Raw genomic sequence first — 24,585 nt, forward strand, 5'->3', positions numbered from 1 at the left:
CAGCTTTGAGTGTCCTATGGACTTGGACCCCAAGATCCCTCTGATCCTCCACACTGCCAAGAGTCTTACCATTAGTACTATATTCTGCCATCATATTTGACCTACCGAAATGAAACACTCACACTTAGATAATAGACAATAGGTGCAGAAGTAGACCATTCGGCCCCTCGAGTCTGCACCGCCATTCTGAGATCATGGCTGATCATTCACTATCAATACCCAGTCCCTGCCTTGTCCCCATATCCCTTGATTCCCCTATCCATCAGATATCTATCTATCTATCACTTATCTGGGTTGAACCCCATCTGCCATTTCTCAGCCCAGTTTTGCATCCTATCAATTTCCTGCTGTAACCTCTGACAGGCCTCCACACTATCCACAACATCCCTAACCTTTGTGTCATCAGCAAATTGTCAAAGCCATCCCTCTTCTTCCTCATCAAGGCCATTTATAAACATCACGAAGAGGAGTCCCAGAACAGATCCCTGAGGCACACTATTGGTCACTGACCTCCATACAGAATATGACCCATCTACAACCACTCTATGCCTTCTGTGGGCAAGTCAGTTCTGGATCCACAAAGCAATGTCCCCTGGGATCCCATGCCTCCTTACTTTCTCAATAAGCCTTGCATGGGGTACCTCACCAAATGCCTTGCTGAAATCCATATACACTACATCTACTGCTCTTCCTTCATCAACATGTTTAGACACATCCTCAAAAAATTCAATCAGGCTTGTAAGGCATGACCTGATCAGATTAGATTCTTTTTCCCAATATAGAAATGTCAAATACTAGAGGACATACATTTAAGGTGAGAGGGAGAAATGCGTGGGGCAGGTTTTTTTCACACAGGAAGTGGTGGGTGCTTGGAACACACTGCTGGAGTGATGATATAAAGGTGTTTAAGAGGCTGTTAGTGAGACACATATATATTCAGGAATGGAGGGATATGGACAACATTCAGACAGAAGAGATATAGTTGAATTTGGCATCAAATTCTGCATAGACTTTGTGGGCAAAAAGGCCTGTTCCTGTGCTGCTCCAATTGCCAATGAATGTTGAAATTCCCATTAATATTCCTTCCTCTCCATTTACAGTCATCTTGTACTGGGACAAGCAATTGGTTCAGTCATTTTACCCACTCACCAGAACACACATATGATTCTCTGGAAATCGACAGCAGGACACGAGAAGATATTTTTGCAGAGCTAAGGGCCTGGAGAGCAGAACATCACAGGTAGGTTTGTCCCAGTGTCTGCAGGCACACCTGATCGTCAGTTACGCAGGCCAACAAATAGCTGGAGGGAAAGCTGTCCTTGATGAAGTAGCTTCTAAATCCAAATAGCTAATTCAGTATGGAACCAATGTATTTTAATCTTCCGGATGAGCCTTCCCTGAGGGACCTTGTTAAATGCTTTACTCAAATCCATGTAGAGAACACCCACAGCTCATTCATTCGAAGCAATAGATTTTTGGGATTTAAGGGGGTCGAGGGATATTGTGATGTTGCAGGAAATTGGGGCTGAAGTATGAGATCCTGTGGTTGTAATAACTGACGGAGACCAGCAGAATTCTCATGTTCCCCAATTAAACCTATCTCTTCTGATCTAATATTTCTTCAACCAAATGGCAGCATAGTAGCATAGGGCTATTACAACACCAGTGACCTAGGTTCAATTCTGCTGCTGTCAGTAAGGAGTCTCTCGTTTCTCCCTGTGTCCATGTTCTCTGGTTTCCTCCAAGTTCCAAGGACATACCAGTTAGTAGGTTAATTGGTCAAATGGGTATAATTGGGTAGCACAGACTCGTTAGGTTGCAACGGCTGTTACTGTGCTGTGTCTCTGAATAAAGTAAAAACTCTGTGTGTGTGTGAGTACAGAGATGTAGCAATTGGTCTCAGTGCTCACTAACTGAACATTAATGTGCATTTACACTTACCCTTGGCTAAAGGCCTCATCTAAGATACTATATTTCAAGAAAATTACCTTACCCAAACAAAAATCAATTCCAAAAGCTGAACTTCTCTGACATTTCCTAACTCCTTCCAAAGGCACCTCGAAGCTATTATTAAGGAACAAGAACCGCAGGTGTTGAAGATTCATCACAATGATGACAATGCTGTACAAGACAGTATCAATGAGGAGGAGATGATGACCATCAGCTCTAACGAATGGAGTGACCCAGTTTCACCAGAACCTGCGTACTCATCGCCTCTCCATCCTTCACCCCCAAGTAAGATGAATGTTTGATTTAATTGAGGAGTTTTGTTCTTTTTTAAAATCTTTGCATCCCCACAGAAGTGGGTATTGGTGCATGGCTAATGTATATTGACCAATCCTAATTGCTCCTGAACTAGATGGCTTGTTCAGCCAGTAGTAGTTGAATCAAGCACATTAGCCAGACTGGCCAATTCATGGTAAACTTCCATCCATGAAGGATATTAATGAACCTTGATTTTAGAAACATCTTTTCACACACTCAGCTTCTTAGGAACAACTTCTTCCCCACCACAACAGATTTCTGAACAGTCCATGAAACAAATTCCAAAGTAAATCTATTATCAATTAACATATATGTCACCATATACAACCCAGAGATTAATTTTTCTACAGGCATTCACAGTGAATCCAATAACTATAATAGAATCAATGGAAGACTGCATGCAACAGGGCAGACAAACAACCTATATGCGTAAGACACTAAACTCTGCAAATACTAAAAAGAAGAGATAATAAATAAATAAATAAATAAATAAATAGATAGATAGATAAATAAATAAATAGATAGATAGATAGATAGATAGATAGATAGATAGATAAATAAATAAATAGATAAATAAATAGATGGATTAACAAACACAAAAAAAGCAAGCAAGCAATAAATATCAAGAGCATGAGATGAAAAGTCCTTGAAAAGTTCATAGGTTGCGGAAACAGTTCAATGATGGGGCGAATTGAAGCTGAGTGAAGTTATCCCCTTTGGTTTAAGAGCCTGATGGTTGAGGGTTAATAGCTGTTCCTGAAACTGGTGTTGTTGATTCTGAGGCTCATCTGCCTTCTCTCTGATGCGGGTGGTGGGGGGAGAGTCCCTGATGATGGATACCACTTACCTGCAACAGTGCTTGTGCAGATGTGCTCAATGGTGGGGAGGGTTTTACCCGTGATAAACTGGGCCATATCCACTCATGTGTTTTCCATTCAAGGGCATTGGTTTTTCCATAGCAAGCTGTGATGCAACCAATCAATATGCTCTCCACCACATGTCTATTGAGGTTTGTCAAAGTGTTAAATATCATACTAATTCTTTGCAAACTTCTAAGGAAGTAGAGGCACTGCCATATTTTCTTTGTATTTGCACTTATGTGCTGGGCCTAGGACAGGTCCTCTGAAGTGATGGCACTGAGGAATATAAAGTTGCTTACCCTCCTTCGATGTCCCAACAAAGACCTGCTCGTGGACCTCCAGTTTCCTCTCCTGAAGCACTTAGTCTTGCTCTTGTGGCACCACTCAGCCAGATTTTCAATTTCCCTCCTATATGCTGATTCCTCATTAGCTTTGATTCGGCCAACAACAGTGGTGTTGTCAGCAAACTGCATTGGAGCTGTGCTTAGCCACACAGTCATAAGTGTAAACTGAGCAGAGTAGGGGCTGAGCACACAGCCTTGTGGCGCACCTGTGCTGATGGAGATCAAGAAGGGGATGCCATTGTCAATCTAAACTGACTGGGATCTGCAAGTGAGGAAATTGGTGATCCAGTTGCACAAGATGAGTCTGTGAACACTGTCCAATCCACTGACTCAAAGCAATCTCATAGTTCCTCCTCTGCCTCCCGCAACCACCTCTTCATTGTCCTTATTGCTGCTTGTGTGCAGGTAGGAGAAGGACAGCCAAGTGGTCAGATTTACGAAAATGCAGTCCGGGCATGGAATGATAGGCATTACAGTATAGTAGTGTTTTAGTGTGTTGGGACCTCTAGTGCTACAGGTTATATGCTAATGGCAATTGGGCAGAGATTTCTTCAAACGAGCCTGGTTGAAGTTCCTGACTATGATTTAAAATGCATCAGCGTGGCCTGTTTCTTGTTTGGTGAAGGCAGCATGCAGTGTTTCAAGCGCCTGATTCCAGTTGGCCTTTGGCAACGTATAAACTGCTGTCAGGATAACGGAAGAGAATTCTCTCGGTAAATGGAATGATTGGCATTTAATCATTAGGTGTTCCAGGTTGGGGAAATATGAGTACGACAAACTGGTACATCGGAGCACCACAGAGTGTTTATCATGAAACACACACCCCCATCTTTTGCCTTTTCTGAATCAGAAGTTCGGTCCATCCACCATATCGAGAACCCTTTGGGTCTGATTGCCAAATATGGAGTAAACCATGTCTCAGTAAAGATAGATAGATAGATTATTCATCCCCAAGGGGAAATTCAACATTTTTCCAGTGTCCCATACACTTATTGTAGCAAAACTAATTACATACAGTATTTAACTCAGTATAAATATGATATGCATCTAAAATCACCCTCCCAAAAAGCATTAATAAATAGATTTTAAACAGTTCTTAAATAGTTTACTAAAGTGCATTGAGTGGTAACTTAAACTCAGACCTAAACCCGGCACTTTAACATGTCTTGCCCCTGGTGGTTGAATTGTAGAGCCTTTGTAGAGAAATTGTAAAGCATTTCTCATTTCCCTTCAATACAGCAATCTTGTCCTCAGGTCCTCAATCTTATTCTCCAGCAACTGCACATTTGCTAACAAGATGCTGGGTAAAGGGTGTCTCATCCCTCTGTGCTTTCCCCCACCATCACCCCTGCCTTGCTTCCGGCCATGGCAATGAACCTTAGTCTGCTTAAAGGTGCTGCACTTGTTTGCTTGAGAGTTAAGTCTGCTGATTGCTTCAGAAGATCGTGAAATCTGGAGTTCATTACATTGGTTCAAAAGTACTTTGCTTAAAGGGAAATTACGTGCTGCAGATTGCAGTGGGAGTAATTCAAAAGAACAGTATATTGAGAAGTTTTGTAAGCAGCTAGCAATACATTGCAGCACCATTGCATACTACCTCACTATTTTTGCTCTTTTTATTTTTATTTTATTTAGTGATACAGCACAGAGAAGGCCCCTCTGAACCCTCAAACAACAGCGCCTCAGCAACCCCTGACAAACCCGATTAACCCTAACCTGATCACGGGACAAGTTACAATAACCAATTAACTATACAGTATATCTTTGGGAGGAAACCCACTCATTCCATGGGGAAGATGTACAGACTTCTTACAGAATTGCGCCAGATTGAACTCCGATTTCCAAATGCCCAGAGCTGTAAAAGCATAGCGCTAACCACTACACTATTGTAACGGGTTTTGGACTACTTTATATAGTAGTGGCACCATTTCTCGAGAAAAGTACGATATTTTCCTAAGGGGTTGTGTTTTGGTGGGTCTGCAGGAGGCTGTAGTGGCCAATCTGGGATGTTATGGTGGATCCTCCTAATGGAGAATGTCTATGCGTGTCTTTGTTTAACATGGGGAGGTTGATTCATGGGCAGCCACCACACAGTGTTATGGAGTGCAAGATGACTGGAGACACTTCACTGCCTCAGCCTTCCTCCACCTTCGCTGCCATTGTGTTGTGTCACCATCTTCTGCAAGTTCCACTGTTGAGGTCTTGTGCCACAGGTCAACAAATTTCAGAACATATGTCAGTGATAATAAACCTGATCCTGCTTCTGAACCTGTTAGGTTTTTACATCTTTACGGTTGCCATGGTCACAGCTAGCTTTTAGTTGGCAGATTTGTTTCAATTCCCCAGCTGTCATGGTAGGGCGGGAATTCCTAGCTATGATTAATAATCCAGTCTACTGGATAATTATCAACCATTTATCTTATTGGCTGCTCTGTTACTCAGTACTGAGATAAGGCAGCTAGTCAAAGACCACACGGTAGGCTTATTCAGAAAGTCAGAAGGCATGGGATCCAGTGAAGTCTGGCCAGGTGGATTCAGAATTGGCTTGCCTACAGAAGGCAGAGGGTGGTGATGCAGGGAGTACATTCAGATTAGAGGGTTGTGACTAGTGGTATCCCACAAGGACACCTCTACTTTTCGTGATTTTTATTAACGACCCGGATGTGGGGGGTAGAAGGGTGGGTTGGCAAGTTTGCAGATGACTCAAAAGTTGATGGTGTTGTGGATAGTGCTGAGGATTGTTGAATGCAGAGAGACATTGATAGGATGCAGAAGTGGGATGAGAAGTGGCAGATGGAGTTCAACCCAGAGAAGTGTGAGGTGGTACACTTTGGAAGGACAAACTCCAAGGCAGAGTACAAAGTAAATGGCAGGATACTTGGAAGTGTGGAGGAGCAGAGGGATCTGGGTGTACATGTCCACAGCTCCCTGAAAGTTGCATCATAGGTAGATACGGTAGTTAAAAAGCTTTTGGAGTGTTAGAGTCATAAGTCAAGGGATAGAGTTTAAGAGTCGTGGGGTGATGATGCAGCTCTATAAAACTCTAGTTAGGCCACACTTGGAGTACTGTGTCCAGTTCTGGTTGCCTCACTATAGGAAGGATGTGGAAGCATTGGAAAGTGTACAGAGGAGATTTACCAGGATGCTGCCTGGTTTAGAGAGTATGGATTATGATCAGAGATTAAGGGAGCTAGGGCTTTACTCTCTGAAGAGAAGGAGGATGAAAGGAGACATGATAGAGGTATACAAGATATTAAGAGGAATAGACAGAGTGGACAGCCAGTGCCTCTTCCCCAGGGCACCACTGCTCAGTACAAGAGGACATGGCTTTAAGGTAAGGGGTGGGAAGTTCAAGTGGGATATTAGAGGAAGATTTTTTACTCAGAGAGTGGTTGGTGCATGGAATGCACTGCCTGAGTCTGTGGTGGAGGCAGATACACTAGTGAAGTTTAAGGGACTACTAGACAGGTATATGGAGGAATTTAAGGTGGGGGGGTTATATGGGAGGCAGGGTTTAAGGGTCAGCACAACATTGTGGGCTGAAGGGCCTGTACTGTGCTATATTGATCTATGTTCTAAAGACCCCACCCACCCTGGATATTCTCTCTTCTCCTCCCTCCCATCAGGCAGAAGGTACAAAAGCCTGAAAGCACGTCCCACCAGGCTCACGGACAGCTTCTACCCTGCTGTTATAGGACCTTTAAATAGTCTCTTGTATGATAAGATGGACTCTTGACCTCACAATCTACCTCATTGTGGTCTTGCACTTTATTAGCACCACACTATTTCAGTAGTTTTTACACTTTAATCTGCATGGCTTTGTTTTACCTTGTCCTATCTCAATGCACTGTGTGATGACTTGATCTTCATCGGTTTGTAAGACAAGCTTGCAAGGCCCAATGCCCTTGAACAGAAAATCCTACAAAAAGTAGTGGATGTGGCCCAGTCTATCACAGGTAAAGCCCTCCCACTATTCAGCACATTGATATTGAATGCTGTTGCAAGAAAGCAGCATCCATCATCAAGGACCCAACATTCAGACCATGCTCTCTTAGAACATTACAGCACAGAAACAGGCCTTATGGCTCTTCTTGGCTGTGCCGAACTATTTCTCTGCCTAGTCCCACTGACCTGCACCTGGCCCATATTCCTCCATACACCTCTCATCCATGTACCTGTCCAAGCTTTCTTAAATGTTAAAAGTGAGCCTGCATTTACCACTTCATCTGGCAGCTCATTCCACACTCCCACCACTCTCTGTGTGAAAAAGCCCCCCCCCCACAATGTTCCCTTTAAACTTTTCCCCCTTCACCCTCAACCCATGTCCTCTGGTTTTTTTTCCTCTAACCTCAGTGGAAAAAACCTGCTTGCATTCACTCTATCTATACCCATCATAATTTTATATACCTATATCAAATCTCCCCTCATTCTTCTACGCTCCAGGGAATAAAGTCCTAACCTATTCAACCTTTCTCTGTAACTCTTCTTGCTACTGCCATCAGAAATACCCATGAGGCAGTGCGGCACGGCAGCAGCAGCCTTTCAGACCCGGTGTTACTTTAATTTAATTTTCTAATCTAAGTTTGATACACGATTTTCGATTAGGGCACATGGATAACAGAGCGGCTATCTACCATTGCCAGACACTACTACAATACAGAGATCACCCAAAAATAAACCTTCACAAAGATCTGCTGGCTGAATTACATGACCTCAGCTTGCTGAGGGGAACGGGCCTACAATCCTCGGACTCGCCTAATGCTGGTAGCCGGAGATGGAGATGTTGTAAGAGATGTACAAGGAAGCGGAAGCGAGGCAAGCGGGTGGGGTCCGTGCCAGGCAAAAAGCGAACCCTAGTCGGCCGGCTCTCCCATCCATTCTGCTCTCCAATGTCTGCTCCCTGGACAATAAATTGGACTACATCTGACTCCAACAAAATACTCGGTGGGAGTACAGAGTCTCTGCGTGTGTCTTCACAGAGACGTGGCTCACTGATGGAATTTCGGATGCTGCCATTCAGCTAGACGGGCTCGCTTTGTTTCGAGCAGACAGGGATGCAGCTCTCTCCGGTAAGATTCGCGATGGTGGTGTGTGTATTTACATCAACACGGAATGGTGTAAGAACTCTGTGCTGGTTTCCAGACACTCCTCATCGCTAGTGGAGTTTGTGGCAGTTCGATGCAGACCATTTTATTTGCCACAGGAATTCACCTCTGTTCTTATATTTGGTGTCTACATTCCCCCCAGCGCTAATGCTAAGGAGGTGCTCTGTGAACTATACAGGGCTATTAGCAAACTGCAGAACACACATCCTGATGGTCTGTTTATTGTCGCCGGTGATTTTAACCACGTGAACCTTAAGTCAGTGCTCCCCAAATTCCATCAGTATGTGGACTTTGCAACTGGGGGGATTGTGTTGGACCTGGTTTATACAAACATCCCCAACACATACTGGGTGGAGCCCCACCCCCACCTAAGTTACTCAGACCACATCTCCGTTATGCTAATCCCAGCATACAGACCGCTCGTCAGGCGCTCCAGACTAGTTCAGAAGCAGGTGAAAACCTGGCCAGCAGGAGCCATCTCTGCTCTTCAAGACTGCTTTGGGCACACTGACTGGTTCAGGGAGGCTGCAACCGATGGCGACTCTACCAACTTAGAGGAGTACACAGCATCAGTGACCAGCTACATCAGCAAGTGTATTGATGATGTTACTCTGTCCAAGACCATCACTACACATGCTAACCAGAAGCCATGGATGGCCGCGGAGGTGTGTGTGTTGCTGAGGTCCCGCAACTCTACCTTCAGAGCAGGTGACAAGGCAGCTCTGACAACAGCGAGGGCCAAACTGTCCTGAGCCATCAGAGGGGCAAAGCATGCACATGCCCAGTTAATCCACATCCACTTCCAGGATAGCGTCGACACAAGGCGTATGTGGAAGGGCATCCAGGACATCACCAACTACAGGACAACATCACCTGACTGTGCAGGTGATGCCTCCCTCCCAGATGCGCTGAATAACTTCTACACCCGGTTTGAGGCAGAAAATGACGTGGTGGCAAGAAAGTCCACCCCTCCTACAAATGACCAGGTGCTGTGTCTCACCGTGGCCGACGTGAGAAGAACCCTGTGCAGGGTCAACCCACGGAAGGCTGATGGACCAGACAACATCCCAGGTAGAGTGCTCAGTCTCACTGACATCTTCAACATCTCCCTGAGCAGCGCCACCGTTCCAAAGTGCTTCAAGGCCGCCACCATCGTCCCTGTGCCGAAGAAGTCTTCAGTGTCCTGCCTGAATGACTACCGTCCCATTGCACTCACATCCATCATCATGAAGTGTTTCGAGAGGCTCATCATGAGGCATATCAAAACCCTGCTGCCCCCTCACTGGACCCCCTGCAGTTTGCGTACCATCCCAACCACTCAACAGGTGATGCCATTGCCACCACCCTCCACCTGGCCCTAACCCACCTGGATAAAAAAGACACATATGGTCAAATACTATTCATAGACTTCAGTTCAGCATTCAACACAATCATCCCTCAGAAACTGATTGGAAAGCTGAGCCTACTGGGCCTGAACACCTCCCTCTGCAACTGGATCCTAGACACTCTGACTGGGAGACCTCAGTAAGTCCAGATCAGAGGCAGCATCTCCAACACCATCACACTGAGCACGGGGGCCCCTCAGGGCTGTGTGCTCAGTCCACTGCTGTTCACTCTGCTGACCCAAGACTGTGCAGCAACACACAGCTCGAACCACACCAAGTTCTCCAATGACATGGCCGTGGTGGGTCTCTTCAGCAAGAACAACGAGTCAGCTTACAGAGAGGAGGTGCAGCGGCTAACAGACTGGTGCAGAGCCAACAACCTGTCTGAATATGAACAAAACAAACAAAATGGTTGTTGACTTCAGGAGGGCACGGAGCGACCACTCCCCACTGAACATTGACGGCTCCTCGGTAGAGATCGTTAACAGCACCAAATTTCTTGGGGTTCACCTGGTGGAGAATCTCACCTGGTCCCTCAACACCAGCTCCATAGCAAAGAAAGCCCAGCAGTGTCTCTACTTTCTGCAAAGGCTGAGGAAAGTCCATCTCCCACCCCCCATCCTCATCACATTCTACAGAGGTTATACTGAGAGCATCCTGAGCAACTGCATCACTGCCTGGTTTAGAAATTGCACCACCTTGGATCGCAAGACCCTGCAGCAGATAGTGAGGTCAGCTGAGAAGATCATCGGGGTCTTTCTTCCCGCTATCACGGACATTTACACTACATGCTGCATCCGCAAAGGAAACAGCATTATGAAGGATCCCATGCACCCCTCATACAATCTCTTCTCCCTCCTGCCATCTGGGAAAAGGCTCCGAAGCATTCGGGCTCTCACAACCAGACTATGTAACAGTTTCTTCCCCCAAGCTATCAGACTCCTCAATACCCAGAGCCTGGACTGACACCTTGCCCTATTGTCCTGTTTATTATTTATTGTAATGCCTGCACTGTTTTGTTCACTTTACGCAGTCCTGTGTAGGTCTGTAGTCTAGTGTAGCTTTCTCTGTTTTGTTTTTTTTTACATAGTTCAGTCCAGTTCTTGTACTGTGTCATGTAACACCATGGCCTGAAAAATGTTGTCTCATTTTTACTGTGTACTGTACCAGCAGTTATGGTCGAAATGACAATAAAAGTGACTTGACTTGAAAGGGAGTATGGGAACCTCAGAATCCACACCACCAGGAATAGTTATCACCCCATCAGGCTCTTGAACCAGAGGGGATAACGTCACTCACCCCATCACTGAACTGTTCCCAATACCTATGGACTCTTCATCTCATGTTCTTGATATTTATTGCTTATTTATTATTATTATTTATTTTTTGTATGTATTTGAATGGTTTGCTGTCTTTTGTGGTTGTTTGTTCGTCCTGTTGTGTGTGGTCTTTTATTGATTCTATTATGTTTCTTGAATTTACTGAATGTGCCCACAAGAAAATGAATCTCAACATTGCATATTGTGAAACAAATATACTTTGATAATAAAATTACTTTAAACTTTAAAGCTTTTCACATATCTTAGTAATAAACCAATATCAATTCTCTATGCATGATTCTGATCACTTTTAAATGTTCCATAGCCATTTCCGCTCTGGGAATACAACCCCAGCTTCTCTTTCAAGAATTGCAAGCCCTTCTGCTGAAGACCAGACTGATAAAAGCCCCCTAGACTTTTGCTAAAGTTTTGGCATTCCTCTGGATGTCTGAGACCAGACTGCACTCTGTACAACAGCTGGAACTGCAGCATAATGCCTTACAATGCTAGCAACCCGTGTTCAGTTCCGCTGTTGTCTGTAAGGAGTTTCTGCGTCCTTCTGGCGACCCCACGGGTTTCCTCTGGGTGGCCCAGTTTCCACATTACAAAGACAGGTTACGAGTCACATGGATGTAATTGGGTGGCATGGACTCACTGGGCAGGAAATCACTCTGGTTCCCCATGTCCTCCATGAACAAGGTGTTGGGGCATTTGCACCAGATGTTTGTCAAGTTAAATATTGTCAAGTTCTAGCACAGCCTCAGGACAAAGGGACATCAATTTAGAACAAAGAAGAGGACAATTTTTTTTAGCCAGAGGGTGTTGAATCCGTGGAATTCATTGCCATTGATGGCTGTGGAAACAAAGTCATTGGATGTATTGAAAGCAAAGGTTGATAGGTTCTCCATCAGTCGGGACATCGAAGGGTAAGGGAGAAGTCAGGAGAATGGGCTTGAGAGGATTATTAAATCAGCCATGATGGAATAGGAAAGCAGACTCAAATGGCCTAATTCTGTTCCTATGTCTTTAGGACTTAAACTTGTGTTTCACTGATCGGTGAATGTATTTCTCTAGCAGGTATGCCCTCTGACATGGAAGCTTCACTGGTTACAGCCTTCAATCAGGCACTGTCTCCCACTCCTCCGTCACCTCAGGAAGCAGTTGCAAACCAACATAATGTCCTTGACTTCAGGGTTAGACGCTTGAGGAGAATCCTCCGTAAAGGAAACAAGCACACGCAGAAAGAGGACAGAAGTTCTGCTCCATTTGCTGAAGACAGTGCAGCCTCGAATTTACCCAGTGTTAAAGTGCAAGATATGCCTGCTGAGCTGATGGTGAACTCTGGTATGGAGAGCCTCAGACCAGTGTCTGGGCTGGCCACAGTTGGATCACGAGCCACGAGGTATGATGGCACAGCTCTCTGCCTTGCAGTTCAGATTGTCACAATGTGACTGATGGATACGTGGATTTGTTGGTGCTTAAAGTTTGATTGTTGCAAATTGACATGGTGGGGCAGAGGGATACATGGATCAGTTGGTGGTTGAAGTTTAGCTGAGTGGATGATATAATAGTGCGATTATTCGAGTTGAGTATGTTCTCCTAAAGGGTTTTTCTCAGCGGATGGCAGTCAGCGCAGGGCCTATAAAGAGAAAGGAGGTGTAAACGGAGGGGCAATTGTTGGAGAGAGGCAATACTAGAGTGGTTTGGCTTTGGCTCAACAGGCTTGGGCAAGCACAGACGCAGGCTCTAAGTAAGAAAGAAAGTAAGTTTCTGGTCATTTTTTTTCTGTTAGTACATAGCTAGTGCACTGAGAATGAGTCCAGAGGCTGTGGTCTGTTCCTTGTGTAAGATGTGGAATATTTGGGAGACCTCAAGTCTCCCTGATAACTATGTATATCTAAATGAAGTGCATTGAACTGCAACTTCATGAAGACTATGTTAAGGAACTGGAGCTGCAGCTTGATGACTTTTGGCTCATATGGAAAAACAAGGAGGTGATAGGTAGGAGTTACACAGGGTGGTCACTCCCAGGTTGCAGGAAGCAGGTACCTGGGTGACTGTCGGGGGAAGGAAAGGGAATAGGCAGCCAATGCAGAGTATCCCTGTGACCGTTGCCCTCGATAATAAGTATACCATTTTGGATACTGTTGGGAGGGAGGGGACAACCTGTATACAAGACTACATTTTCACTGCATCTCATTATATGAGACAATAATAAATCAATTCCTACTCGAATTCCAAAGAAGATCAATAAGAGCATAATATATGGGAACAGAATTAGGCCATTCAGCCCATCCAGACTGCTCCACCATCCATCATAACTGATTTATAAATCCCACTCAACCCCATTTTCCTGCTTTCTCCCCATAACCTTTGATGCCATGACTAGTCAAGAACATATCAACCTCTGATTTAAGTATACCCAATGACTTGACCTCCAGAATTATCTGTGGCAATGAATTCAACAGATTTGCTGCCCTCTGGCTAAAGAAATTCTTCCTCACCTTTATTCTAAATGGACGTCCTTCTATTCTGAGACTGTCCTTTTATCCTAGACTCTCCCACTATAGGATCCTTCCTATAAAAGGGGAACCAGAAGTACAGTGAATGAAGTGACAGATACCAGCCTGCTATACAACCATGGACAGTATTATGGAAGATCTTTCTTAGACTTGTGTGGCTCAAAAACACTTTGCTTCTTCCTGTGGTCTTCTGCATGACATCACAGACCTGGTCCTGGGACGGGAGGGATCAGACAAGGCAGTGTCATTGCATCAATCCTCCTCTTGTTCTTGAAAGTAAACAAGATCAGAAAATACTTTAACACTCAGCAGGTCAGGCAGCATCTGTGGGAGAGTTAATAGATTACATAAAACGTAGAACATCACATTCAGCCCACAATGAAATTAGGAGTACCAGAAGGGGCCATGAGCAAGTCTTGGTGGACAGGATTAAGGAAAACTCCAAGGTTATTGTGGGAAGCGAGGGAGGAGATTGCTGAGCCTCAGGCAATGATCTTTGCATCATCAGTGAGTACGGGAGAGGTTCTGGAGGATTGGAGGGTTGTGGATGTTGTTCCTTTATTCAAGAAAGGGAGTAGAGATAGCCCAGGAAACCATAGGCCAGTGAATCTTACTTCAGTGGTTAGTAAGTTGATGGAGAAGATCCTGAGAGGCAGGATTTATGAACATTTGGAGTGGCATAATATGATTAGGAATAGTCAGCATGGCTTTGTCAAAGGCAGGTTGTAACTTAAGAGCCTGATTGAATTTTTTTGAGGATGTGACTAAACACATTGATGAAGGAAGAGCAGTAGCTGTAGTGTATATGGATTTCAGCAAGGCATTTGATAAGGTACCCATGCAAGGTTTATTGAGAAAGTAAAGAGGCATGGGATACAAAGGGACCTTGCTTTGTGGATCCAGAATTGGCTTGCCCACAGAAGACAAAGAGTGGTTGTAGATGGGCCATATTCTTCATGGGGTAGGTGCCAGTGGTGTGCCTCAGGGATTTGTTTTGGGACCCCTTCTCTTCATAATTTTTATAAATGACCTCAATGAGGAAGTGGAAGGATGGGTTAGTAAATTTGCTGATGACATAAAGGTTGGGGATGTTGTGGATAGTGTGGAGGGCTGTCAGATGTTACAGTGGGACATTGATAGTATACAAAACTGGGCTGAGGAGTGGCAGATGGAGTTTAACCCAGATAAGTGTGATGTGGTTCATTTTGGTAGGTCAAATATGATGGCAGAATATAGCAGTAATGGTAAGACTCTTGGTAGTGTTGAGGATCAGAGAGATCTTGGGGTCTAAGTCCATTGGACACTCAAAGCTGCTGTGCAGGTTGACTGTGTGGTTAAGAAGGCATACGGTGCATTGGCCTTCATCAACTGTGGGATTGAGTTTAAGAGCTGAGGGTTAATGTTACAGCTATATAGGACCCTGGTCAGACCCCACTTGGAGGTCTGTGCTCAATTCTGGTCGCATCACTACAGGAAGGATGTGGAAACCATAGAAAGGGTGCAGAGAAGATTTACAAGGATGTTGCCTGGATTGACGAGCATGCTGTATAAGAATAGGCTGAGTGAACGTGGCCTTTACTCCTTGGAGTGATAGGTGACCTAATAGAGGTGTACAAGATAATGAGAGGCATTGATTGTGTGGCTTTTTCCAAGGTTCAAAACGGCTAACATGAGAAGGCATAGTTTTAAGGTGCTTGGAAATAAGTACAGAGAAGATGTCAGGATGTCTTTTATGCAGAGAGTGGTGAGTGCATAGAATGGGCTGCCGGCGACGGAAACCAGGTGGAAACAATAGGGTCTTTTAAGAGGCTCCTGGATAGATACATGGAGCTTAGAAAAATAGAGGTCTATGGGTAAGCCTAGGTAGTTCTAAGGTAAGGAATTGTTCTGCAGAATTTTGTGGGCTGAAGGGTCTGTATTGTGCTGTAGGTTTTCTACATTCTAATATTGTGCCTATCTTGAAGCCAATTTATACTAAGTATCCTTCTCCTGCGTACCATCCATAACCCTCCACTCGCTTCAGGTTCATTTATCTAAAAGCCACAAAGTCTTAAATGGGCTGCTTCCACTACTACCTCTGGTAACCTATTCCATACACCGACCACACTCACCTTTAAAGCTCCCCCCTCAAATCAGAAATCCGCTGATATTTGACATTTCCGTCAAAGTAATATATTCTATCTGTCTACTCTATATATGCTTCTCATAATAAAGCTCCATCAATCTCCCCTTAGTACCAACATTGCAGAAAAAACACCCCAAATCTCTCCAATTTCTCCTTATAGCTCATGCCTTCTAATCCAGGTGACATCCTGGTAAACCTCTTCAGCACCCTCTCCAAAATTTCGACATCATCCCTATAATGGGACAACTAGAACTACACATAATTCCTCAAGTGTGGTCTGAAGTAGTTTTATATGGCTGCAATGTGACTTCATCACTCTTACACTCACCACCTGTACCAATGAAAGCAAACATACCGTACTCCTTCATTATCCACTTGCTGAGACACTTTCAGTGAACTATGGACCTGGGCCCCAAGATCCTCTGTACCTCAGTGTGAATAAGAGGCTTACCATTATCAGAATCAGAATCAGGTTTAATATCACTGGATACGTCATGAAATTTGTTGTTTTGCGGCAGCAGTACATTGCAATACTTCATTATAAAAATTGTAATTTACAATAAGAAATATACAGTACTGAGGAAGTGTTCAAAGGTTCATTGTCCATTTAGAAACCTGATAGCGTAGGGGAAGAAACTGTTCCTGAAAAGTGTGGCTTCTGGCTCTGGTATCCCCTCCTTGTTGGTAGCAATGAGAAGAGAGCATGCCTGGGTGATGACAGACACCTTTCCCTTCCATCATATTTTGAAGTTAGTTACAATTTAAAGTCTGTCCTGAACCTTATAGGACTCATTAGGCCGGTGCTTATGAGACTGAGAGTACGAGACTCCCCCCCCCCCCCCCCACCGGATAGGACGCCAGCCTATCACAAGGTTAACCCCCATCATTTTACCAGTACCCATTTTCAGCTGGGTGGACTGGAGCAATGTGTGGTTAAGTGCCTTGCTCAGGGATACAACACGCTGCCTCGGCTGGGGCTTGAACTCACGACCTTCAGATCACTAGTCCAATGCCTTAACCACTTGGCCACACACCACACTATCATATTTTGAAGGTGTCCTCAATGCTGGAGAGGCTACTGCCCATGTTGGAGCTGGCTGAGTTTATAACTTTCTGCAGCTTCTTCCAATCCTGTGTGGTGACCCGTCAATACCAGATGGTGATGCAACCAGTTAGAATGCTCTCCACAGTGTATCTGTAGAAATTTGTGAGTGCCTTTGGTAACTGTATAATTTATCCTTTCCTTTGATATCCCAAAGTACAACACATCACATTTTGCATTTTGATCATTTCAGCCTGAGCCATTCAGTTATAAGGACCTTTTGTTACAAACATATTTGAATACTGGTTCCTTCACTGAAGCTTAGGAAACACTGACATGCTTGTTAAACATGCTTCACTGGTGTCACACTACCCATTGAATCAGAGCACCTGATGAAATTCCGGACACCTCAGGAGGCGAGTATCAGTGGCAAAACCTACAGTTACCCTCTGTGTAGCGGCAGAGACCTCCAACACCTGAGGAAGGCAGTAGCTGACAGAGTGTCCAGGTGAAACGTCGCCTCTCCATTCCCTTCCACAGATGCAACCTGACCCTCTGAGTTCCTCTGACAGATCGTTTGTTGCTCCTGATTCCAGCTTCTGCCCTTTCTTGTGTCTCCCCCAAACACCGAGGTTATTAACACAACACCGAGGCTGTGATGTTCAGAGTGGAGATTTCTGCCCTGCAATGTGCTGCTGAGAAGTAGACCACTTGTAGCTGAGTGTCAACATCAGAGGATCTATTCTGGGCCCAAAAAACTTATGCAATCATGAAGGAGGCTATATTCCATTAGGAGTCTGAGGATATTTGGTATGTCACCAAAACCTCTTGAAAATATCTACAGGTGTGCTGTGGAGAGGTTTCTGACCGATCGCATCACCGATTGGTCTGGAGGAGCCTCTGTACAGGATGACAAGTGGCTGCAGTGGTTTGTAAACTCAGCTAGCTCCATCACAGGAACAACCCATTGAGGACACCTTCAAAAGGCAATGCCTCAAGAAGTCAGCATCCAATACTACCCATCATGAGGAGGTACAGGAGCCTGAAGCCGGGCACTCAACAGATCATGAACAGTTTCTTCCTTCCACCATCTGATTTCTGAATGGTCCATAAATCCATGAACACTACACCTCATTATTCTTTATTGTTGCAGTACTTTCTTTGTAATTTATAGCCATTTTTAAAACTTTGCTCTTTACTGCTGCTAAGCAAATAACAAATATCACATCATTTAACTCAAAGACCCACCCCCATCACCACTGCTTTAGGGACTTACAATCTATGTGTATGCAGTGAGCTATCATGTCTTCGTATTAATTGTGCTTTGTTATTATTATTGTGTTCCTTGTGGAGTAACATTTATTTGTTCTCTTTAACACTTGCATAATGGAAATGACATTAAACAATCTTGAGTCTGGAAACTAATGGTCCAGGCAAACAGTTGGAAAGTGAACAGTGTCCTAGGTACTAATTTTTAGAAGAGACATGAGCAGAAATGCGAGATCACTGCTGAACTTGAATTTACTTACACTAATTATTTTCATTGGCAGAACACAGGTTGACAAGAGATCCCATAAAGTTATTGCTAACCATCAGCCAATAATACGATCGTCCACAAGGACACCGGAGCGTCCCCTTGCCTCGAATGCTGTCCGGCCACTGACTGCACAGGCTGCCTTACAGAGGCTGCCAAATAGAGCCTTCCTTCTGCCCAGCAAAGGGAGCAACATCAAACACTGAGGTAACGTCCGCAATAACTCTACGCTGCCAGCTGTTGTGTGCTGAGGTACAGTGGAGAATAACTGTACTCTGCAAGGTGTTGTGTGCTGAGGTACAGTGGAGAATAACTGTACTCTGCAAGGTGTGTCTGAGGTACAGTGGAGAATAACTGTACTCTGCAAGGTGTGTGCTGAGGTACAGTGGAGAATAACTGTACTCTACAAGGTGTGTGCTGAGGTACTGTTGGGAATAACTGTACTCTGCAAGGTGTGTGCTGAGGTACTGTTGGGAATAACTGTACTCTACAAGGTGTTGTGTGCTGAGGTGACTGTAGAGAATAACTGTACTCTACAAGGTGTTATTTGCTGATTTAACCCGCACTGCTCAGTGCCAGTGGGTTTATCAATGCCAGTTGGTTGAACAGTGCCTGTGGGTTAAGCGGTGCCAGTGGGTTTATCAATGCCAGTTGGTTGAACAGTGCCAGTGGGTTTATCAATGCCAGTTGGTTGAACAGTGCCTGTGGGTTAAGCAGTGCCAGTGTGTTTATCAATGCCAGTTGGTTGAACAGTGCCAGTGGGTTTATCAATGCCAGTTGGTTGAACAGTGCCAGTGGGTTTATCAATGCCAGTTGGTTGAACAGTGCCAGTGTGTTTATCAATGCCAGTTGGTTGAACAGTGCCAGTGTGTTTATCAATGCCAGTTGGTTGAACAGTGCCAGTGGGTTTATCAATGCCAGTTGGTTGAACAGTGCCTGTGGGTTAAGCGGTGCCAGTGGGTTTATCAATGCCAGTTGGTTGAACAGTGCCTGTGGGTTAAGCGGTGCCAGTGGGTTTATCAATGCCAGTTGGTTGAACAGTGCCTGTGGGTTAAGCGGTGCCAGTGGGTTTATCAATGCCAGTTGGTTGAACAGTGCCTGTGGGTTAAGCGGTGCCAGTGGGTTTATCAATGCCAGTTGGTTGAACAGTGCCTGTGGGTTAAGCGGTGCCAGTGGGTTTATCAATGCCAGTTGGTTGAACAGTGCCTGTGGGTTTATCAATGCCAGTTGGTTGAACAGTGCCTGTGGGTTAAGCGGTGCCAGTGGGTTTATCAATGCCAGTTGGTTGAACAGTGCCTGTGGGTTAAGCGGTGCCAGTGGGTTTATCAATGCCAGTTGGTTGAACAGTGCCTGTGGGTTAAGCGGTGCCAGTGGGTTTATCAATGCCAGTTGGTTGAATAGTGCCAGTGGGTTAAGCGGTGCCAGTGGGTTTATCAATGCCAGTTGGTTGAATAGTGCCAGTGGGTTTATCAATGCCAGTTGGTTGAACAGTGCCAGTGGGTTTATCAATGCCAGTTGGTTGAACAGTGCCTGTGGGTTAAGCGGTGCCAGTGGGTTTATCAATGCCAGTTGGTTGAACAGTGCCAGTGGGTTTATCAATGCCAGTTGGTTGAACAGTGCCTGTGGGTTAAGCGGTGCCAGTGGGTTTATCAATGCCAGTTGGTTGAACAGTGCCTGTGGGTTGACCATCAGCGGCTTGGGCAGCATCAGCAGGTCAAGCATCACCTGTGAAACAAAAGAAATTGTCTTCGATTCTGGTTCGAATCTGCTTCAGATCTATTTATTTAACTTAGAGATACAGCGCGGAACAAGTTCTTCCAGTTGAGCAAGCTGAAATGCACAGCAGTCCTCCTATTGGACCCTTGCCTAATCACAACACAGTTTACAATTTCCCTTTAACCTACTAACTGGTATGTCTTTGGACTGTGGGAGGAGATCACATTACGCATACAAACTCCTTACAGAGGACACTGGAATTGAACCCCGAGCACTAACTAATATCCATGACAGGATGGAGGAGGTGTCCAATACAGAGGGGAAAAGGGGAGCGATAAAGAAGGAATCTAAGGGGGTGGTGAACTGAGAAGGGATGTACGATGACAGGGAGTAGGACACGAGAGCAGGGCTTTAGAAGAATGATGGGGGATCTCACTGAAACATATTGAATATTGATTGTAAGGCCTAGAGAGTACATGGAGAGTATAGTAGTTGAGTCTAGGACCAGAGGGCACAGCCTCCAAATAGAAGGATGTCCCTTTAGAACAGAGATGAGGGAGAATTTCTTTAACCAGAGGGTGGTGAATCTGTGGAATTCATTGCCACAGATGGCGTGCAGCCAAGTCATGGGCATATTTAATGTGGAGATTGACAGGTTTTTGATTAGTCAGAATGTTGAAAGTTGTGGGGAGAAGGCAGGACAATGGGATTGAGAGGGATAATAAATCAGCCATGAACGAATGGTGGAGCAGACTTGATTGGTTGAATGGCCTAATTCTGCTCCTATGTCTTATGGGTTTTGCCGGAGAGTGGCAGTAAAGGCAGTTTCACCCTCTATCCTGCTTAGTACTAAACAATGTTTCAATTCCATCACCTCACTCTCCAAATATCTCTGACAAAACCTTCACACCACCATCTCTTAGTGCTGCCCTCTTGAGAAACCTCCTCTCAATTAGTGAATATAGAACAGTACAGGCCCTTTTGTCCACAATGTTGTGCCTTTTAACCCACTCCAAGATCAATCTACCATTTCCTTCCTTCACAACCCTACATTTTTCTTTCATCCATGGGCATATCTAAGAGTCTCTTAAATGACACTAATGCATCTGCCTCTATTCCAGACCCTCAGCACCTATCTCTGACATCAATCCAAAATCCTTCCAGGCACATTAAACAGATGTCATCTGTTATTGGTCATTGCCACTCTGGAAAAAAGGCACTGACAGTCCTCTCTAACTATGCTTCTCAAACCACCACGTTCCATGCACTCACCGCTCTCCGTGTAAAACTAGTTACCTCTGACATCTCCCCTATATTTTCCTTCAATCACTTTGTCAACGTGGAGTGGAGAGTGAGTTTGGAAATCAGGCGGGAGCAAAGGATGTTGGGAATGACGAGGAGGGAGCACCACAGGAAGGGTATGGGACAGGTGGCAGAGGAGGATTGCCAGGAGCAGGGCATGGCACAGGTCCAGACACACCTAGCCCTGAGACGTCAGGCAAGGTCATTTGATTCCAAACTATTGGTTTATTGACCATTGCAGAATTTCTCTCTGGTGTTTGGCATCACCTCCTCTCCCCCTTCCCCTTTTCTCAATCATGATTCCCCCCTTTCTACCACCTTCCCATTCTCAGTCCATAACAGAGACTCATATCAGAATCAGGTTTATCATCACCCGCATATTGTCATGAAATTTGATCTTCTTTGTGGCAGCATACATAAAGTTACTACAGTACTTAGTCGTTAAATCTATGTGCCTAAGACTTTAGCACAGTATTGTATTAGCCATTTGCACTGTGGAAAAAAGTATCTGCTATCCATTCAATTTATGCATCTTATCATCCTGTACACCTCTATCAAATCACCTCTTATTCTCCTTTGCTCCAAAAAGAAAAGTCCTAATTCACTCAACCTTTCATTGTCTATGAAAACAACTGGTCACTTTCTTCTGGCTGCTTAGAAACCTTTTCCTGGCTTTACCCTTTCCCTTCCCACTCTAGCCTCTTACCTCTTCTCCTCACCTGCCTATCACCTCCTCAGGGTGCCTCTTCTCCTTCCTTTCTCCCATGATCCACTCTCCCTCCTATCAGATTCCTTCTTCTCCAGCTCTTTACCTTTTCCTTAAATCACCTCCCAGCTTCTTACTTCCTCCCTACTCCCCCACATACCCAGTCTCACCTATCACCTTCTAGCTTGTTCTCCTTTCATTAACCCCAACTACTTATTCAAGCGTCTTGCCCCTTCCTTTCCAATGAAGGGTCTCAGCCCGAAACTTTGCTGATTATTTCTCTCCATAGATGCTGACTGACTTGCTGAGTTCCTCCAGCATTTTGTGTATGTTGCTCTGCAGAATCTCCTGCATTTGTGATCTGCTGCCCTTCTCTATCAGTTACAGTTCTGTTGTCTGTCACCTTATCCTCGTGTGTGTGTGTGTGTGTGTGTGTGTGTGTGTGTGTGTGTGTGTGTGTGTGTGTGTGCACGTGTGCGTGTGTGTGCTCTGTCTTTCCTGAAGGCCAGGTCTTGCGTCCAATCCCCATTCTGAGTCCTTTAACTGTTTTCCTTTCTCCTTTAAGATGCTCCTAACACCTATCTGTGGTTTGACTAAAATCCTTCTTTGTTTAATTCATTATTCATTGAAGGAAAGTGTATTTGACCGGCTGAGCCTGTCTTTAATTGCCTGACACTGAATTGCCCTGGAGAAAGTGGCAGTGAGCTCCCTTCTAGAACCGCTGTAGTCCTTGTGGTTTGGGTATAATTTTGTCCACAGGCTCCACTTTAATTTTGCTTCCTCTTTTGTGTATTGTGACCTTTCTGTGTTAAAAGCATTATATAAATGCAAATGACTGATGTTACCATGGTGCATTTGACAAGAGGAAGATTGTATCAGTCTGAAAAATTCTATTTCAGTGTTCATAAATAAGATATAAACTAATGTACCTGATTAACGTCCCCAGTTAAAGACAAAAAAGGTCCATCCTAGTAAAAGAAGCGAAGTCCATTTACAACAAAGATGAGGAGGAATTTCTTTAGCCAGAGGGTGGTGAGTCTGTGGAATTCATTGCCACAGACAGCTGTAGAGACCAAATCATTGAGTATGTGTAAAGCAGAGGTTGATAGGTTCTTGATTAGTCAGGGCATCAAAGGTTACAGGGAGAGGGCATGAGAACAGGGTTGAGAGGGATAATGAATCATCTATGATCGAATGGGGGAACAGACTTGATGGGCCAAATGGCCTATTTCTGCTCATGGTTTTACAGAATACTTGCCCCTCAGGTCCACTTAAATCTCTTTCCTTTCACCTTAAAACTGTGCCCTCTAGTTTTAGACTCCTCTACCCTGGGGAAAATCCTTTGATATATCTTTGCCTCTCATTACTAACCGTAACCCATTACCTCTGGTTGTAGACCCACCCAACCTCAGCGGAAAAAGCCTTTACCCTTTCCATACCCCTCATAATTTTGTACACCTGCATCAAATCTCCTCTCAGTTTTCTATGTTCTGGAGAATACAGTCCTAACCCATTTAATCATTACTCATAACTCAGGTCCTCCTGACAACATCCTGTAAATTTCTCTGTACCCTTTCAACCGTGTTTACATCTTTCCTACAGGTAGGTGACCAAAACTGCACACAATACTCCAAATTAGGCCTCACCAATGTCTTATACAATTTCAACACAACATTCCATCTCCTGTACTCAGTACTTTGATTTATGAAGGCCAATGTGCCAAAAACTTTCTTTATGACCCTATCTACCTCTGATGCCACTTTCAATGAACTGTGGATCTGTATTCCCAGACCCCTTTGTTCTATCACACTCCTCAGTGCCCTACCATTCACTTTGTAAGACTTATTGAAGTGAAAAACCTCTCACTTGTCTGCATGAAATTCCATTTGCCTTTTTCAGCCCATTTTTCTAGCTGATGTAGATTCTGCTGCAAGCGTTGGTAGACTTCCTTATTCTCCACTCCACCCCCAATCTTGGTGTTATCCACAAACTTGCTCATCCAGTTTTCTATATTATCATCTAGATCATTGACTTAGATGACAAATAACCAATCCCTGAAGCACACCACTAGTCACAAGCCTCCAAGCCTTCCTACCTGGATGGGAAAAGTTTTGATCAGGGGACCCCTACCTGAAGTTTAATGGTACTGGGCTATGGCATTAAAAAATTGGGAACACCTGGTTTAGATGGTTATTGGCCAAACACGAGCAAATAAGACCAAGAGAGAGCAGAATTAGGCCATTCAGCCCATCAAGTCTACTCTGTCATTTCTTCATGGTGGATCCATTTTCCCTCTCAACCCTATTCTCCTGCCCTCTCCTCATAATCTTTCACACCCTGACTTATCAAGAACCTATCAA

General features: G+C 44.6%; 1 protein-coding gene across 4 annotated transcripts in view; it reads left to right on the plus strand.

Annotated features, from left to right (window-relative positions):
- Positions 1–24,585, plus strand: part of lrrc56 (leucine rich repeat containing 56) — a 272,028-nt gene that overhangs the window by 234,756 nt on the left and 12,687 nt on the right. For 2 of the 4 annotated variants that reach the window (XM_059976253.1, XM_059976255.1), the window contains 4 exons: positions 1,101–1,240; positions 2,054–2,235; positions 12,353–12,680; positions 18,518–18,708. In XM_059976253.1, coding sequence (XP_059832236.1) covers positions 1,101–1,240; positions 2,054–2,235; positions 12,353–12,680; positions 18,518–18,707 — 840 coding nt within the window. In that variant the 3' untranslated portion in view covers position 18,708. The remainder of the gene's footprint in view (positions 1–1,100; positions 1,241–2,053; positions 2,236–12,352; positions 12,681–18,517; positions 18,709–24,585) is intronic. The other 2 variants (XM_059976254.1, XM_059976256.1) reach the window with 1 other exon arrangement.

This window comes from Hypanus sabinus, chromosome 7 (genome assembly GCF_030144855.1).
Source record: "Hypanus sabinus isolate sHypSab1 chromosome 7, sHypSab1.hap1, whole genome shotgun sequence".
NCBI classification, from domain to species: domain Eukaryota; kingdom Metazoa; phylum Chordata; class Chondrichthyes; order Myliobatiformes; family Dasyatidae; genus Hypanus; species Hypanus sabinus.